We start from the raw sequence: 17405 nt of genomic DNA on the forward strand, positions 1-17405 counted from the left end.
CACACACACACACACACACACACACACACACACACACACACACACACACACACACACACACACACACACATACTTACCCTCTGTCTTCCTTTCCCTGCTTTAATAATTCAATTTCCAAGGGCCACAGCTCCTTGAAATGCCCTCAGCGTTTCAGTTTTCTGACTAGAGCTTTGCAGGTCTGACTGCCCACACTATACATCTGAGCGGCCATGTCTTTGACGGACCCCCTTTCAGATGTTCTGCTGACTACTGATGCAGTATTGCCCTGGGGAGTGAGAGTTTATTGCACTTAACCCCCCTGGTCAGTGCTTCGTAAGATCCACGTCAGTGTAATTGGACCTCGGGGAATGGACAGCATACATCAGTCTATTTGAGAAGTGTGTGTGTGTGTGTGTGTGTGTGTGTGTGTGTGTGTGTGTGTGTGTGTGTGTGTGGTGGCAGGGGGGTTGTTACGCGTGCAGGTTTCGTCTGTCTTCTGCCCCTGTGTGCTGTGCCTCTGTGCTGTTCTATGTGCAGGCTCCAGCTATGTACAGTCCCTGTGCTGCAAATCTGCTTGTTCCGATAAGCCACCTGAGACGTGCGTCTTTAAAAAAACGGCCGCGTCCAAACACAGGCCCAGCGAGGAGGATGGAGGGGGAGGGGTGAAGGGGAAGATAAACTTGGAGCCTGTCTCTGAAATCTACTTACCGTAATAGGTTTACTTGTGTGTTGTGGTTTTCATTCAGCAAGGGAGTATCCACCCAAGCATACAGATTGTGTATTTGTGTCTTTACAAATACCACCGTGATTACCTTAGTGCAGGGAGTGAGCTTTTGGGGGGCAGCCGTGGCCTACTGGTTAGCGCTTCGGACTTGTAACCGGAGGGTTGCCGGTTTGAACCCCGACCAGTAGGCACGGCTGAAGTGCCCTTGAGCAAGGCACCTAACCCCTCATTGCTTCCCGAGCGCCGCTGTTGTTGCAGGCAGCTCACTGCGCCGGGATTAGTGTGTGCTTCACTTCACTGTGTGCTGAATGTGTTTCACTAATTCACAGATTGGGATAAATGCAGAGACCAAATTTCCCTGATGGGATCAAAAGAGTATGTATACTTATACTTATACTTAAAGGGTAGTTTTGATCTGCGAGAGACATTTAGAATAACATGCAGGAGATGACATGCTGTGTTATGTGCTGCTCACTTTCTGTCGCTCTCTCTCGTCTCTCTCTCTCACCTCGAGGTGCAGCAAGTGTGCTGAGAGGTGATGTCACCATGCGTTAATGCCACGCTGGGCTATCTGGATCCTTCTCCTCCGAGTAAGATTCTCGTGTCCTGTAGGCCCTAATACCCTGGGACATGGACCCATGTTCACCGGACATATCCCACCCCACCCCACCCCACCCTATCCCATAATATTCACCTCCACTACTCTCTCTGTTTGCACCACTGTTTGCACAGAGGCCCGTAACATCACACCAGTTGCTGATATTTTGCGGCAGTGCTGGTGTCATTGGTTATGGTGTGGCAGACAGTCTCCCTTTGTATAGGTCCTCGCCGGAGTCGTATGGTAATGAGTCAACACTGGCACTCGCAGCCTCTTCAATAACAACATGAGTTCAACATCTGGCGTGGAAAGGGCCGACCAATTGCTGTGTTGGTTATGAGCTGTTTGGGATGATTTTCAGTGATCCATTTTCCGTCATTATGTGTTTTCACACATGAGCAAACCAAACTACAAGTTGTCACTCTAGTCATAAAAAAGCTTTTTTGGCTAATTCACCAATTCAACAACTTTTTCTATCATTATTGGATGTACTTTGCCACAACATTTTTGCAATGTCATCAGTGATTAGATATGAGCTTGATATTGGTCATAAATTTTATATTTAATGGTTTATTGACATATAATATTTCAGACGAACAGACAGACTTGTTCATATTAGGAATGTTTGTTGGTAGAGGTCATTTTCAGACTATAAAGTGCAATATTATGGTAGGAGATTTTGTATTCCTCATTTTATGGGCCATTGTACACTGGTCCCCAAAAAGAGGCTAACTAAAAAACAAACATCTGTTCCTAGTGCCTCTGCTGCCATACAACCTTTTAGGGAATTACTTGCTTTAGAGCCTACGCTTCTGAGCTACACATTTTATGACTAAAATATATTTAGTTTTTCTCTCCTCACTTGCCTCTCCTGGGATTTTGTTATTTCTCTGTCTTTCAGTTTCGTCATCATCGGTACTTTACTTGATGTGATTTTTTTGTGTGATTTATATCATGCAATACCATTTGTCGTTCTTAGCATCACAATTCCCTGGGCAGTCATATTCAACACATCCCGCAAATTTATACCCATCTTTTTGGAAAGGCAGCAATTCAATTAAAAACATGCCATTTCCCCTGGGTGCCTTCCATTACTTTCCCAGTGCTTCCCATATATTTTGGCCGAGTTTGATTTATGCTAAGTGTATTTCTTCTGTGCATGGCTCTGAATTGAAGTGACACAAGGCCCTCCCCTTCTCTTGGGCCTCCATGCGACCACTTCTTTGTTAGGCTCCCCACTGCACTACACTGCAGTGCACCATGACTGAAGTCAAGTTTCTGCTAACAGGCCAGATCTATTTAAAGGAAGAGGGGGGGGGGGGGGTCCTGTTACAGTAAGCATCTACTGTATGGCTATTTTATGGCTTTTTTTTTGAAAATGTAGCTTCTAGGTAAACAGCGGCGGTAGCATGCATGGCACCCACTGCATGTTAATTTATGTTCTGCCTCTCCCTCTCGATGGGAGCCTGTCGGGCTCTTGTCACATGTTCTCAGTATAGAGGCATTGTCTCTGTCTCTCTTCAAGCACCATGCATGTCTCTCTCTCTCTCTCTCTCTGTCTCTCTCCAAGCACCATGCATGTCTCTCTCTCTCTCTCTCTCTGTCTCTCTCCAAGCACCATGCATGTCTCTCTCTCTCTCTGTCTCTCTCTCTCTTCTCTGTCTCTTTCTCACTCTCTTGCTCCTCCCTCCTCCTCCTCTCCCTTCTTCTCCTCCTCCTCCTCCTGCCCTCCCCTCCTTGCTTTGTGTAAGCCATTCAAGTAGAACATTGTGAGATTATCCTACCGCCACTGAGAGCAAGGCTCCTGCTAATTCGCCTCCATCCCTGCACTTCACTTCAACCCCAAACTCAGTTGCAGCTGAAGACGCGTCCAGCTCTGTTTTTGTTTTGGACTAGTTGTTGACATGTGCATGTGAGAAGATTCTGTTAATATCGCAAAAAAGGAGGACAAGGTTCTTCTCGTGGAAAGCGGCGCGAGTGGATTTTAGTTGGGGGCGCTCGGATAAAGTCTTTCTTTGTAGTGGTCTTCTTTTGTCTGCCCCGATGGGTTCCCTAATGGTAAGCTGAAGGAATGTGCTGGTTTGGGCCAGATCATGGGGGCGAGGCTATGATTTTTCTGACAGTGTTGGAGAGTTTGTACTTTGGGAAGTTTGGTCAGTTATTTTGTCCTTTCTTTAGCACTTGGAAATGCATATACAGGACAATGAGTGAAGGCTGAAGTTAAATGATACACCTGTTCCAGAGTGATTTCTATAAGCAGTATATTGTTTGCTATCACTCATTTACTTACATTTAGTAATTTACTAAATTGAGAATTTTGTTTTTAGAGAGAGACTAAAGCCTTAAAGTGAGTCATTCACTGAGCTGACTGCTACTGTATGCTACATCTACTTTGATTTGACACACAATACTTCCCTAAGGAGCTTTTTGAGTTCCCTTGTTTAGACAATAATCGGCGCAAATGGACCATTAGATCACATTTTATTGTCCTTGGCATCGTCCTTAAAATGATGTTTTGTGTATGTGTATGATGTTTTGTGTTTTGTGTCTGTGTATGTGTGTGTGCTGTACACAAAGTAAATATGTGCGGTACAGCCACACTGATCATTCCAGGATCACCTCTGTTATAGCTCATCTGTGGATCATGTCTTTGAGAACTTGAAGCAAATGATGCTTCAGTACAAAAAAGCTCTTAGCAGTAACTCTTTTCTGACTTGCTTGCTTGCTTCATTGTTTTGCTCCCCTTGCTTCAGATCCTTTGTCATGGGGATGCTCAGCTCACTCGGTTGCATTGCATTGCCCTGCTTTGACCCAAATATCCATGTGGCATAGCCCCCTCCCCCACAAACTCCTCTTTGTTTGGGAGACTGTCTCCCCTCGCTGCCTCGTGCTATTCAAACTCATGGGGGCTCAGTGGGCCCGTGGATCCTGGCCCAGAATATGAGGGGGTTTCGTCTGCGAGGCTGCGATGGGCCCATTCTCCACTCAGTGGCTCTTCTCTGTGTACTTTTGTGCCCAGCTGTGTTGTTCCGATTGGATCTCTTTGTTTTTGGGAGTCCTCTGTGTGCGCCAGGCGTAGTAGACAACAAAACACTGTAGACCACTTAAGCACTGCTAACTACAACTCAGTAGTTTTACAACTCAGTCTCTATTGCTGCCCTTCAGACTCACTGCTGTTGAGGTTTAACTAGGGCCTGCTCCAGCAGTGATCCTGTAATTGGCACAGATTCACATGGACAGTGACTCACATAGACGTTTGCTGTTAACACTAATGTAAATGTCACAGTACAGTATGCGTTGTAGCGCTGCGCACATCAAACATTAGCGTGACCTTTAGTGCTTCCTGTGTGTGAAATGAACATAGCCAGTTGCACTGTCCTGCTTGTAGCTGAGTCGGTTATGAGCGGAGCTCTGACAGAGGTCTTAATTCTGGAGCCTGGTATTGGCTTAGTTGCCTATGAGAGAGCTGGCTAATTGAAGGTCCAGACGTTGTCAGGTAGAGGCAGATTACTCCGATTAACATTAAGACCAGAAGTAATAGGTGCGAAATTAGTCAGGCTTTGGGCCCTGCATTTCCTCTCCACTTTCTTTCTGGACACAACATGGTCCATCACAGTCCAAGAACTTTGACAGGAACACAAAAGTGTGGGCATATGGTGGACCACAACAAATGTATTCATTGTTTGCTTGTCTGATGCAGCTGTGCAAAGACAAAGAGGCAGCGAAGAGACTGAATAAGTGTTTTGTTGGTTGCACACTGCACCAAGCACTCTGCCGCATGGCAAGTATTGAATTCTTCTTAAATGTCTTGCAAATCAATGCTGTCCTGACTGTTTTCCAGACAACATTCTGGAAGAGTGGAGCAACATCACGCGCCACTTGCCGCCATCGCATAATGAACCAAAATGAAGTCAGTGTGCTCTCACTTCGGTACTGTTTGCAAAGCACTTTTCCTGTAGCCCTGACAAGATGCATATTAGATGTGTTCTGTTTGAGAGGGCAAGACAGCCCTAGAAGACTGTTTGTCCCATTATAGCGTTAGGTCTCTCTGTGGATGCTGAGTCATTGTCTAGTTAGCATAACCAAAACGGATCTTATTGATGTAAGAGGCTAATGAGGCGTGCTGAACACCATGCCCCGACAAGACAAGGGGGACCAAAAGAGTCAGAGCCGTCATTTGTTTCTGTGATTTTATGAAATTTGCACCGATTTCAAGAATGGGTCCTGTCTAGGAATACATAATATGGATAGTGTTTAAGATGGCTTGAAGTACTGAAGTGCCAAGAAAGTTATTTTAAGTTATTATAAACTTCTGATTTTGTTTCATGGTGGATTCAATGGCCTCTTTTAAGCTGCTAATGGGTCAGTCAGTAAAAATTGCAATGTCAAGGAGGAAGAGATCCAACGCCAGGCCAAAATAGATGTGAACTCGACTGAAAATGTCCCCAGATTACTCCAGATAGTCATGTTTAGTGCTGTGCTTGCTCTGGCATTGGGTCAGTCCCACAGCTGTTTTAAAATGAACGTTGCCCTGTTTGTGTGCTTGTGTCCTGCCATCTCAGCAAGGCTTCAATGCAGATTCAGGGTGACATCACTCTCAGTTGACCAAATACACTGGTGTGTGGATGATTGGTGTGCTGTTGACCTGTCCATGTTCTCTGTGAGACACTCAGACTCCGCCATTTGGAGGACAACAGGACAGGCCACCCAAATCATAACATTTGACCCGTTGCATGTGCTACTTTCATTCCAAACACAGCCAGAGAGGCAGCCATTTATGCTACTTGACCGACTAAAGCTGTCTGAATTACACTGAGGAGTGGTGGTACACTGAGAAATACTTCAGCCAAACATTTATGAATATCATTTCAAGGCCGCCAGACATTCTGTGTCATATTTCTTTATTGAAAATCTGATTTTTCTTCACTTCCACCTCTGACCACCGCTCTGGTACTAGAAAAAGAAATGTTTTTCTGTCACGATAACACTGTCTGATATTATGACTCTCTGGTTCAACACGCACTTTTAATATGAGCAGAAGTAAGTTGTATTCAGCAGTGCAGCTTACAAACAGTGCATGTTTTTTTCACCCAGGACTTTGCAGAGGCAAAGGAGTACTACCCAAGACGCCCCAGGTTGAACTTCTCACCAAGTAGGAATAACTCAAGTCATTAAAGCAAACTGGATTAAATATCCATTAAGTCTTCAGTACAAGAATAGAGTCGGCTGTCTGTTGTATTCTTCTACTAAAACCCCCGATATAATCGGTTTCACAGATGGTGATACAGATCTTTCCCTTTATTTTGAATCTTGTGCACATGCCAGAGAGATCCCTACTGTGGCTGTGGGTGTTCTAAAAGGAACAAATCATTTAATCACATCAAATTTGAGAAGTACCCGACGACAACTCATTTGGTTTGGAAATGCGACTGTGACACCTCTGACACCTTATAAATGAAGTGTTTGCTTCAGGCTGGTGACTTCAGTTCTCATGTTACTTTACGCTTCCATCTGTACCCTCAGTGGGCTTGATGTTGCTAAAATACTCAGTTAAGGTCTTTGTTGTCCTGTTTTGAAGTAAATGTGTCATAAATTATTTATTTAATTTCATCCTGTCTCTCCCACCTTTGGTTTTACACAGTGCTCAAACTCTATAGCTTGTGTAGGGTCTGGTCATCTACTGAGAGCAGAACCTGAGGACTTATTGATTACATCAATTGGTTCCATCATTGTGTTTCACTTAAATGACCTTAAAAGCTTTAGACATATGATATCTGGGGGCTCTAGCAATGAGACTCATTGGCCGTGTCCATGCAGTTCATGTGGGCTATTGACTTGCATTGTTTGTTGCAGTCCCTATTTCTTTTCCCAGCTTTCATTTCCCACCAGATCTCCATTTTGATTTTGTCTGGAGGCTCTGTGTGGGATTAAAGACTTTTTAACTCAATCCAATAGCAATTAGAGATTTGGAGAGCGAAGATTAATTAGTTGCATGAGCTGATTTAAATTGTTTTAAACGAAGGTGATTCTTAAATGAAGGTGATTTAGCCAGTCACAACAGCATGCAGCGTGTGGAGGGGAGGAGAGGTGCCACCCGCTGATGCCAGCAAGCCAAACATGGCAGACGATTTGTCCCACATGTGTCTAATATGACAGTCATATGGCCATGTGTCTCTCCCTGGCCTCTTAGTCCTACACATTTTCACAGACAGATAGGATGGCAGTCTCCTCTGGAGGAGGAAGAGAATGCAGGTGAGAGGAAGAGAGAGAGAGAAAGAGAGAGAGAGAGGCTATTTATGCGTTGTGATTAGACCTGTCATTGAGGCTCCTCCAGACAGATGGGCTGGCGTCTGTAGACGTTAACTGGGGGGCGAGAGGACTCTAGGGGTGGGGGGAGCGGGCGGGGTTGGGGTGGGGGGCAAGGCGGGTGTTGTCTCTATTTGTGTTCCATCGACCACCTGTGATGGCAGACTGATGAGGGCGATAGCCGTGGCTCTGAGAACGATGCCCTCTATACCCGTGCACTCAGACATACACACAGAGACATACAGCTGCGCACACACAGACACAGAGAGACATACAGCTGCACACACACACACACACACACACACACACACACACACACACACACACACACACATACACATACACATACATGCACACACACACATGTATGCACTCTCATAAAGCTGTGCCTGCACAGCAACATAAAAATTCCTTCTCAGAATGAATCCAGTCTTTAGGATGGAATCTGAAAGATTTAAGTGAAACCGACAATGTCTCACACCCACTCATTACCAATACGTAGTTTTACATGGATTGACACTCAATCTAGTTATACAGCAAATTACTGAGCATGATATTTGCAACAATATGAAATTCTTCTGCAATTTTGTGAGAATATGTCCTCTGTAGGTTTGGGAGGTGTATTGTCTCACCAGCGTCAGCGTTAACTCAATTGCTGGCCCGCAGCTATCACAGAATTCAGTACTCTCTCTGTGTCAGAACGGCTCTCTGGCTGGAGGTGAAGCTAAAGTGTGCAGCATGGTTATGCACTGTGTGGAATCTACAGTTGCCATGCAAACAGCTCTCTCTCTCTCTCTTTCCTGCAATAACAAAGGTTTTGTAGTGCCCAGGAGGTGTGTGTACTGTCACATTAGATCAGTTAAAAACACTGATATATAAAAACAGCTAAAACTGAATTTATGATACCCTGGTAATTATCAGTTGTTTCATGATTGTTATTTCATTATGGTATTGGCAGCTTTGCTGTATCACCCCCGCAAGAGACCATCACATCACCTTATTGAACACTTTATCCTCTGTTGGCCTCTATTGCTTTCTACCACTGTCATAATCGCTCTTTATTTGACTTATTCATTAATGCTTTTTCTTTCCTCTTTCTCTCTCTCTCTCTCTTTCTTTCTCTCTCTCTCTCTCTCTCTCTCTCTCTCTCTCTCTCTCTCTCTCTCTCTTAAATGCTTGCAGTGCATGAGGAACTTGGCCTTGCAGTTGCCGCTTTCAGCCTTCAGCCAGTGTCGCTCCATCCAGGAAAATGTCCAGTTCATACGATGAATCTGCTGGTGTCGATGAGACGATGGACAGCTTTTGGGAGGTACTGTAACACATCACGTTTATCCATTCACATGCCATTTAGTTAGAAGGCCTTTTTTTGTGTTTGTTGCTTTTTTCTATTTAATTTTTCATGGCAAATAACCGATGCCAGTGCATGCAATTAGTAAATAAAGAGTGGTTCTGTTTTGGAAATCTGGGCCTGCCAAGCCGCTCACAAAGGCCTCTATTCAATATTTGGCTCCACACTCCATTAGGCTCTGTGCAGTGCTTTGCAAAAGATAATAATTTTCTCAGCTCTTCAAACCGTATTCATATTTCATTCATGTGTGACTTGACATTGGGCAGTGGAGACAGTTACATGTAGCGTTTCTGAACGCTTGTTGAGGAGATTCTGTTCTGGTTTGCTCGTAATGAATGCCTACGCGATACAAGGTCCGCTTTGTGTGTCCACACAGTCTGCCTGAGAGAGGCTCTCAAATAACAAAATGTCCCTTTGATAAAGAGGTGCAGTGACAAGGGGGGCAGTTTGTTTTCTCTCTTCATCACACTTTCCCTCAGACTTCCTCTAGATGATCTGATAGTCATTGATGGGGGGCAGGAAAAAAGATTTTTGATGTTGTCTACACCTGCATCTCCATAGTGATGCTCTTATTCACATCAGCACCTGAGTGGTTGATCAATGAGGCACTGATGAAAGTATCATGGAAGTCCAAACATTCTGATTACTGATTGATTGCTGGTAAATGTAATTTTGCTAATGCTTACATGTAATTGCTCATGCAGCAGTGTGTTTGTGGGAGTATTTAGCAAGATAATTGTCAAGAACACCATGACTGTGTTTACATGCCCCTCAGTATCCTGGTTATGATCGGGATTTTGAAGTATCCCTGTTTTATATTCTATTATTATCTTAGATTATATTAATGACCGGGTTTCTCTGTGTTCATGTAAACACCATATCCCGAATAAGATCAAAACCTGGATAAGCCTAATAACTGGGACACGGAAGTGCATGTAATCACAGTCAGTGTCTTAATAAATAATATTGCTATTGTTCCATTTAGGTGAATAATAGTGAAGCTTCTTACATGAGAGTGCTGTAAAGGCCTGTACATTGACGGCACAGTTTTGAAAACCAAATGTTGTTTAATGTTATTAGTGTGCAGTAGAGGTGCCCAGGTGTGGTTGTCTCTGTGGGTTATGGCGTCTGTGCCTGGGGGGAGGGCGGATGTTGTGGCTAGTGCAGGCAGGTAGAGGTGTCACCCCAGTGTGCTCCACCTGGCTCCAGCATGCGGTTGGTTTGAACGTCTGCAGCGCGTGATCCTGTCCCAACGATGCAGCTCTCTCTCTCTCTCTCTCTCACGGTGCCTGGTGGTGTGGCGTCACAGAACGGGAGATGCAGGGGATTACAGCAGGGAAGAGCTCTCACACACTCTCTCTCTCTCTCTCACACACACACACACACACACACATACACACACTAACACACTCATACACACACACACACACACACTCGCATATACACACACACACACACACACACACTCTCTCTCGCTCCACCATCACACACAAGCACACTCTCCATCATCACACAAAGCCATTGCATAACTCCACATGCTCAGGCACGAGCCACTCTGTTCTCCCCTCCCCCTCCCCTCTCCTCTCTCGTCCTCCTCCCCCGCCCTTCATCATGGACCATTATCTCACGCCCCCTGCAGGCTTTGGGGGTGGAGCCACAGCGCGTGTGCATCCTCTCTGAAGGTGGCGAAGGACAGATAGCTGTAAGAGCACAGAGACGGTGCGGTCTGGGCTGCACACCGTGTGTGTGTGTGTGTGTGTGTGTGTGCCTGTGTTTGTGCTGCACACCATGTGTGTGTGTGTGTCTGTGCTGCACATTCACTGTGTGTGTGTGTGTGGGGGGGGGGGTTACTGAAAGGAAATTACTCAGTTTTTTTAACACCAGCTTGGTTTGGTTCATGCTGAAATATACTGTGAGGGTGTAGTTTCATTTACCAGTCACTATGAGCTCTAACATTTCCTCTGTGAAATATACATTTGGATAAAGTGAAGGATAGACGTAAACATCTATGTCATTTTGGGCAAAAAAAATATTGGGTTTGATGAACTGGAAAATGAGTGCTATGAATAATACCACTGCTATTATCATAACCTTCGTGATGTGATCTGATCATAAGCTGAGAGAGTCTATATTATTTTCAATAAAATGGGGTTTATTACTGTAATAAATCATATAGAACTGAGGATCTTGTGTCTTCTCTGTTGTTCTCTGATCGCTATACAGTGGCAGTAGAGTGGAAATTGCTGCTGGGGCATTTTTCACAGCCCTGTCTTTTGTCACCCTCTCCTTCACTCAGGTGGGAAACTACAAGCGTGCCGTCAAACGGATCGATGATGGCCACCGACTTTGCAATGACCTCATGGGCTGCCTTCAGGAACGTGCCAAGATCGAGAAGGCCTATAGTCAACAGCTGACCGACTGGTCTAAGAGATGGAGACAGCTCATCGAGAAAGGTCAGGACACCTGGTGTCGCTGTTTTCCTGACCTGCTGGCATGGGTGTAACTAGACCCAAAACTCTACTGGGGCACAGTCCAGTCTAATGATAATAATAAAAATCTGCTGCCAAAGAGGCAACAGGAGCTAGTTAAAAACCTTAACTTATTTACTGGGGCACCCCAGTGAAATGGGCCTAGTGATGCCCATACCTGCTGGTAGACTGAAGGGGTTTGGCATTACTTAGCTAAAGATGTTTTCATCATGATGTTTAAACTAAGTGCAAATGTCAACAGGCAATGCAATAAAATGTACAGCCTTGAATACCGATCAAACAGAAAATATCAAAGATTTGATCAGACTACTTATATGACCTTTATGCATTTACTGTTGTTGGATTACATTTGTAATAGGTTTGCATATATTGCAAGGGTGTGTAATTGTACTATAATATGAAATCAGTACATGTTCAATTGACACAAGCTCGGCATTTCATGACACTCTTTGATACTGTATGTCTGTTGCTCGAGGGTAGTTTTTTGATTGATTTCCCTACAATTACCCTTTCTCAAGATAGAGAGGAGCCTTGACACCTTGCTAGATTATGCTGCAGGTGCAACTATTTTGCAAGAACAACTTCAGAGTAACTGAACAGAAAAGCTTAACATTGCTTAGCTGGTTTATTGTGTTGTGCTTTTCTTGTCTGTTACACTAAAATTACCCTTCACATAATTCCAATTCTGGAAAGGATACTCCTTCATTCCCTGACTGAGATGCACCCTGTGTTGTGTGTGTTGTGCGGTACCAGGGCCTCAGTATGGCTCGGTAGAACGGGCCTGGCTGGCCGTCATGACGGAGGCCGAAAAGGTTGGTGACCTGCACCAGGAGGTAAAGAATGGCCTGCTGAACGAGGATGTGGAGAAGGTCAAGAACTGGCAGAAAGAAGCCTTCCACAAGCAGATGATGGGAGGCTTCAAGGAAACCAAAGAAGCAGAGGAAGGCTTCAAGAAGGCCCAGAAGCCATGGGCCAAGAAGTTCAAAGAGGTGAGATAAGAATGAGGAGGAAATGTCAGGAGGTGCTGTGGCAGCAACTGGTTAAAGCGCCCATACCATATTCCTGTGGGCACGTGCCCACGGGGACCCAGGTTCAAGTCTGACCCGGGTCATTTCCCAGTCCCATCCCATCTCTATCTCGCGTTTGCTTCCTGTCACTCTCTCTACTGTCCTGTCCGATTAAAGGCATAAAAAGCCTAAAAAATATTTTCAGGAAAAAAAAGCATAAGGAGGAATGTTGAAAGCAGCGTGAAACCTCAAAGGGTTATATTGAAGTCTGCCAATGTCACAAACAATTTATGCTCATAAGTAGTAAAGCAACATTGGGAAATAAAAAGGCATCATCGTTAACATGACCTTTAAGCACTTTAAGAAAGCATAACGTGCAGATAGATGTTGTGCGGCTCTGTAATTGCATTATGTCACAGTTGATTAGTGGTTGTTGAATTGATAGTTGTGGTAGCCACACATGTGTATGGTCGTGGTGAGAGTCAGTGTGGTCGAGGGTAGCCATAAGTCTGTTTGCGTGGGCTGGCAGGAGGGGGGTATGGTGACGCAAGGCGGACTGCGTCCTCGCCGCTGGAGTCTTGCCTAATTGGGTTTAGTGAGCTGATTTCCAGATAGCCGCCACGACCCTGGCACTTCCTACTGAAATCGTTGACTGAAGTGAGTCCTCAGGAAAGACATTAACTCCAAGGTGATCCAGGGGAGAAGTAAAAGGCTGTGTTATTTTTTAAACTTAAAAAAAAGGATTGATGTGTCTTTTTTATTGCGGGTAAATAAAGTTGTCTTTTGAAAACAAAATGCCGAGCATGGTCATTTCAAACATTACAGTACCATTTCATGTATAATATTTTGTGCAATGTAATGTTGAAATTATATTACTTGCTCTGTGACTAGATAAGACTCTGAAGGCAGGCACTGTAATATTGTGGGTTTTTGACCACAGATGGAAACCGCTAAGAAGACCTACCACATGGCCTGCAAGGAGGAGAAGCTGGCTGCCACTCGGGAAGCCAACTGCAAGGCGGAGGCCTCAGTCACTCCCGACCAGCAGAAGAAGCTCCACGAGAAGGTGGAGAAGTGTAAACAGGATGTGCAAAAGGTGAGTGGCATTATGGGACGGGAGGGGAGATCAGAGAGTGAGAGTGAGACGTGGAGCTTCTGTGTGGCTGTTTACGAGGCTGTGGAGGTTACATCTACATTTACATTACAGTGTCGTCGTTTAGCTGACGCTTTTGTCCAAAGCGAAAAAGAAACAATCAAGGTACATATTGAAAGTAATTGTGGTGAATAATTACTTAATATTAACTTAGACTGGCAAACTTCAGGAACACTCAAGAATCAGGTTTATTCTGTTACAAGCAGAGAGGGTAAAAATGGTCTATGGTCTATGTTGGATCAACTTCTCCCTCTCTTCTTCAGTTCTCCATCTTGTTCTTCTGACAAACAATGCAAGTTAGTCACTTTTGTATGGGTTAAACAAAGAAAGAATTGGCGGCAAAACAAGCCCACGTGGTTGGTTCTCCAGATGGCATCAGACACACCTACTCACACCTACTTCACACCTATGCATTCTTATCTGAACAGCATGAGGAGAGATATCTTATATATCAGAAATATCACTTATAGAATGTTCCAAACATTCTCACAATCAAATCATTACAATCCTTGTACTGAGACTATTGCAATGATACCAAACATGAATATATTTACATTTCATGACACGTGGATACATTATAGCAAGGTAACATCCTTTGTCTTGTGGATCTGATAGCCCTTGGAACCAGTACATTAGCATTTCATTGGGGGAGGGGAGGGTGTCTTGTTTAATGCCAAGAGGGGCCCCATGGCTAACTAAAACTAAGTAATTGAAACCCTAAAATTATTGCTATCAATATCAGTAAGAGATCAGGGAGGGAGAGTAGATCAGGGAGTGGGAGTATCGTAATTTCCCAACTATTGACCAAGGTTTTTTGCAAAATTTCTTAAACTTTGAGGTTAATACATGCGGACAGGCTATACATGGGAATGCATTTCTTTACTCCCTTCTTCTTTATGATTAAATCACGGGTACAGTAGTTTTTTTTTTTTTTTTAATTAGCATAAAACACTGTCCTGTGGATTATACACAATGTGACTAATACCCAGGAAATTACTTAGACGTGAAAACCTTCGTGTGGCTGTTTACGAGGTTGTGGAGGTTCACTGCAGGTCTACAGGCTCATCTGACAAGATTTTTCCCCCATTTTCCTATGACTCCTAAGTTTTTGTTGTCAGATGCAAATCTTACAAAATGAACCTGCTTGTCTGTGTCACGTTCAGGTCTAGTTAGCTTATGTTATGTTTTTATATTAAACTTGAATTAGGTGAATTTGCCTGCTGGCCTGTTTCACACTCAGGTCTTTTTAGTCATTAATCAATGTGATTTGGAAGGAAAAGTGGAAGAGATAATCCCAAAGATTTGCCCCTCTATTTGGTGAGAGGAGAACTGGTGATGTGAGCCGCTTATAACTGTTAGCCGAGTTGCAAGAGTAAGGTGCTTACAAGGTGCTCCCTGACGCAAAGGATGTTAGGTGCTGTTAAGACCACAAGAGTTTAATTTGGGTTAATCTGCCAATTTTCTCTCCTTGTGTAATTATGAGAAAAAGATTACATATTTGCACCTCATGTCACAATGCTAATACTAATCAAAATACAAGCACCACAAAGCACCACAATTCATTTCTTGGAATTTCTATCATTTCTATAATGCATTTTGTTTGAAGAAAACAGGAAAACCCAACAAAACAAGTTTTTCTCGCATGACCTCTCACCAAATTATGTGCAGGCATTGCTGTGTAAGCTATTAGCTTAGGTAAGCTAAAGCTGAACTGCTGTCAGCCATTTTAACCTCAGCTTGCCTTTAAGTGCTTATATCGTGTGCTGGGATCAATAGTGTTACACAAGTGGCCTCTAAAGAGACATAGTAAGCTGTTAATTTACAGTGGTCTGACTTTGCCTCAGTGTAATAGTCAGAAAATGACACTGTGGTAGTAGACTGTATTAATATATTTATGATTGAGGTGATCTAATCAATTGTCCCACTGAATTATTAAGTAGTCATTAAAATGTCATATTTTTAAATGGCTCTTCTGTTCAGTTTTTTGGGGAGAGGGGGTGGTGGTGGTAATGTAGCCAGTTCTTCACACACATTAGTGTAATTGGTAGTCTACCTGTGTTAGTTTAATATTCAGCCCCAGCTTAATTTGTTCCTCAGGTAAATTTCGGACGAACATTTTCACAGGCTCAGTGCCTTTGCTTTTGTAATTTCTAGGCCTAGTGTTGAAATCTCTAAACTGTAAATTATTCAATTAATGTTATTACGGCAGTGAGCTAAAATGATAATTAGTGCTAGTGTCTTTGACAGATAGGACTCTTTGCAGCTTGTCTATGTGGCTTTCTTTTGGCTTGTTGCCTATGTTGTTGTTCAATGGCAGCGACAAACGGTCACTGTCTAGGACCACCGAGCTGATAATCAGCAGGGTCGCCCATCACAAATTTGGACTGTCTTGTCCTTCCAGTGCTCTCCAGACTGCCAGTGAATTCTCCGTGTTGGTCAGTTATAAAGAACTTTGTTGGTGTTGCATTGTGAAGACACAGCTGTGCGCAGTTTTCACGCGGGTCATCTTTGCCCTTGGACATTTTCAGCCGGTTGGAAATTGGACTAATTTTATTTTTCATTTTTATTTATTTTATTTATTAATTTGTTTGTTGTATGTCTTGGTGTCACGGGTACGCTGGCGACTATGCCGCTCCGTCCGGCATCTATTGTCTTTGTTAGTCTATGTCAATGACAATGTCTTATATGTGGAGCGCTTTGGGTTGCACTCTGTGCATGTTAAATGCGCTATACAAATAAATCTGACTTGACTTGACTTGACAAACATAAATCTGGCAATCAGGTCACATGATCATTACACTCAAGTGCATTATGGGAAATCAGCTATGTAAACCTTGTCCCTTTATCTCTCTCTCCCTCTCTCTCTCTTTCTCTTTTTTTTCTTTCTCTCCCTCTGTTTTTATCCAAGGCCAAGGAGAAGTATGATAAGTCCTTGGACGAGCTGAACAAGTGCACGCCTCAGTACATGGAGCAGATGGAACAGGTGTTTGACCAGTGTCAGCAGCATGAGGTCAAGAGACTCAACTTCCTCAAAGAGGTGCTGCTGGACATCAAGCGCCACCTCAACCTCACCGAGAACCAAAAGTGAGTTTGGTCACCGCCAGGTAGCACTCCAAACTGCTGCTCCGACTTGTGGAAATACTGTAGGTCAGGTGATATCCCGTACCCTGCAACTGCAAGTAAATGCAGATAAAACCCACACATCACTAGAAAAGCCTCCCAGGGAAGCACTAAGTGAATGGAATAGTTAGTGCATTCCCAGTCAGCACGGAACGTCATCTTGGAGACGTGTTTGAAAGGTCTGAGACGTCTTGTTAAGGTGTTCAAACGGTGTTTAGCAGCCGTATACCAGATGCACATGAATACATCATAATAGGACTTAAATCTCACTTCCGTAACACAAAGGTCTATAAATGTATTAAATATGCAGTTTTTGTAGAACTGAAACACACCTTGATAGTGAAAAAGCGCTGTCGCTTATCAAAATAAGACGTTCTAAATGGAACACAATGCATTTAAGCTGTTAAGATCTTAACAAGACATCTCAGATACATCTGCCAGATGAGCGATCTCTAGAACACATGTTCCTGCTGTCCAGCAGACCTTTTGAATACGTCTCCACGATGTCTTACATACTTTCTGTACTGACTGGGTTGTTGGTTATAAATAATACTGATGTCATACTGAATACATGTCAGTATGTTTACAGTATGTATGTGTATGGATGTGTAACATGTCAGGAAGATACCATGATCTGCATGTGTTAAGTCATTAAAAACGGTATTGGTAGGATACTAATAT

The 17405-nt window shown here is 43.7% G+C and overlaps 1 protein-coding gene across 3 annotated transcripts in view; it reads left to right on the forward strand.

Moving 5' to 3' along the window:
- LOC121713193 (protein kinase C and casein kinase substrate in neurons protein 1-like) overlaps positions 1–17405 on the forward strand; it is a 38382-nt gene that overhangs the window by 15112 nt on the left and 5865 nt on the right. For 2 of the 3 annotated variants that reach the window (XM_042097651.1, XM_042097653.1), the window contains exons 3-7: positions 8790–8916; positions 11252–11408; positions 12198–12433; positions 13392–13547; positions 16513–16688. In XM_042097651.1, coding sequence (XP_041953585.1) covers positions 8857–8916; positions 11252–11408; positions 12198–12433; positions 13392–13547; positions 16513–16688 — 785 coding nt within the window. In that variant the 5' untranslated portion in view covers positions 8790–8856. Of the gene's footprint in view, positions 1–3077; positions 3360–8789; positions 8917–11251; positions 11409–12197; positions 12434–13391; positions 13548–16512; positions 16689–17405 lie in introns of those variants that run through there. The other variant, XM_042097652.1, reaches the window with a different exon arrangement.

Source organism: Alosa sapidissima, chromosome 7, assembly GCF_018492685.1.
Source record: "Alosa sapidissima isolate fAloSap1 chromosome 7, fAloSap1.pri, whole genome shotgun sequence".
Lineage (NCBI taxonomy): Eukaryota > Metazoa > Chordata > Actinopteri > Clupeiformes > Clupeidae > Alosa > Alosa sapidissima.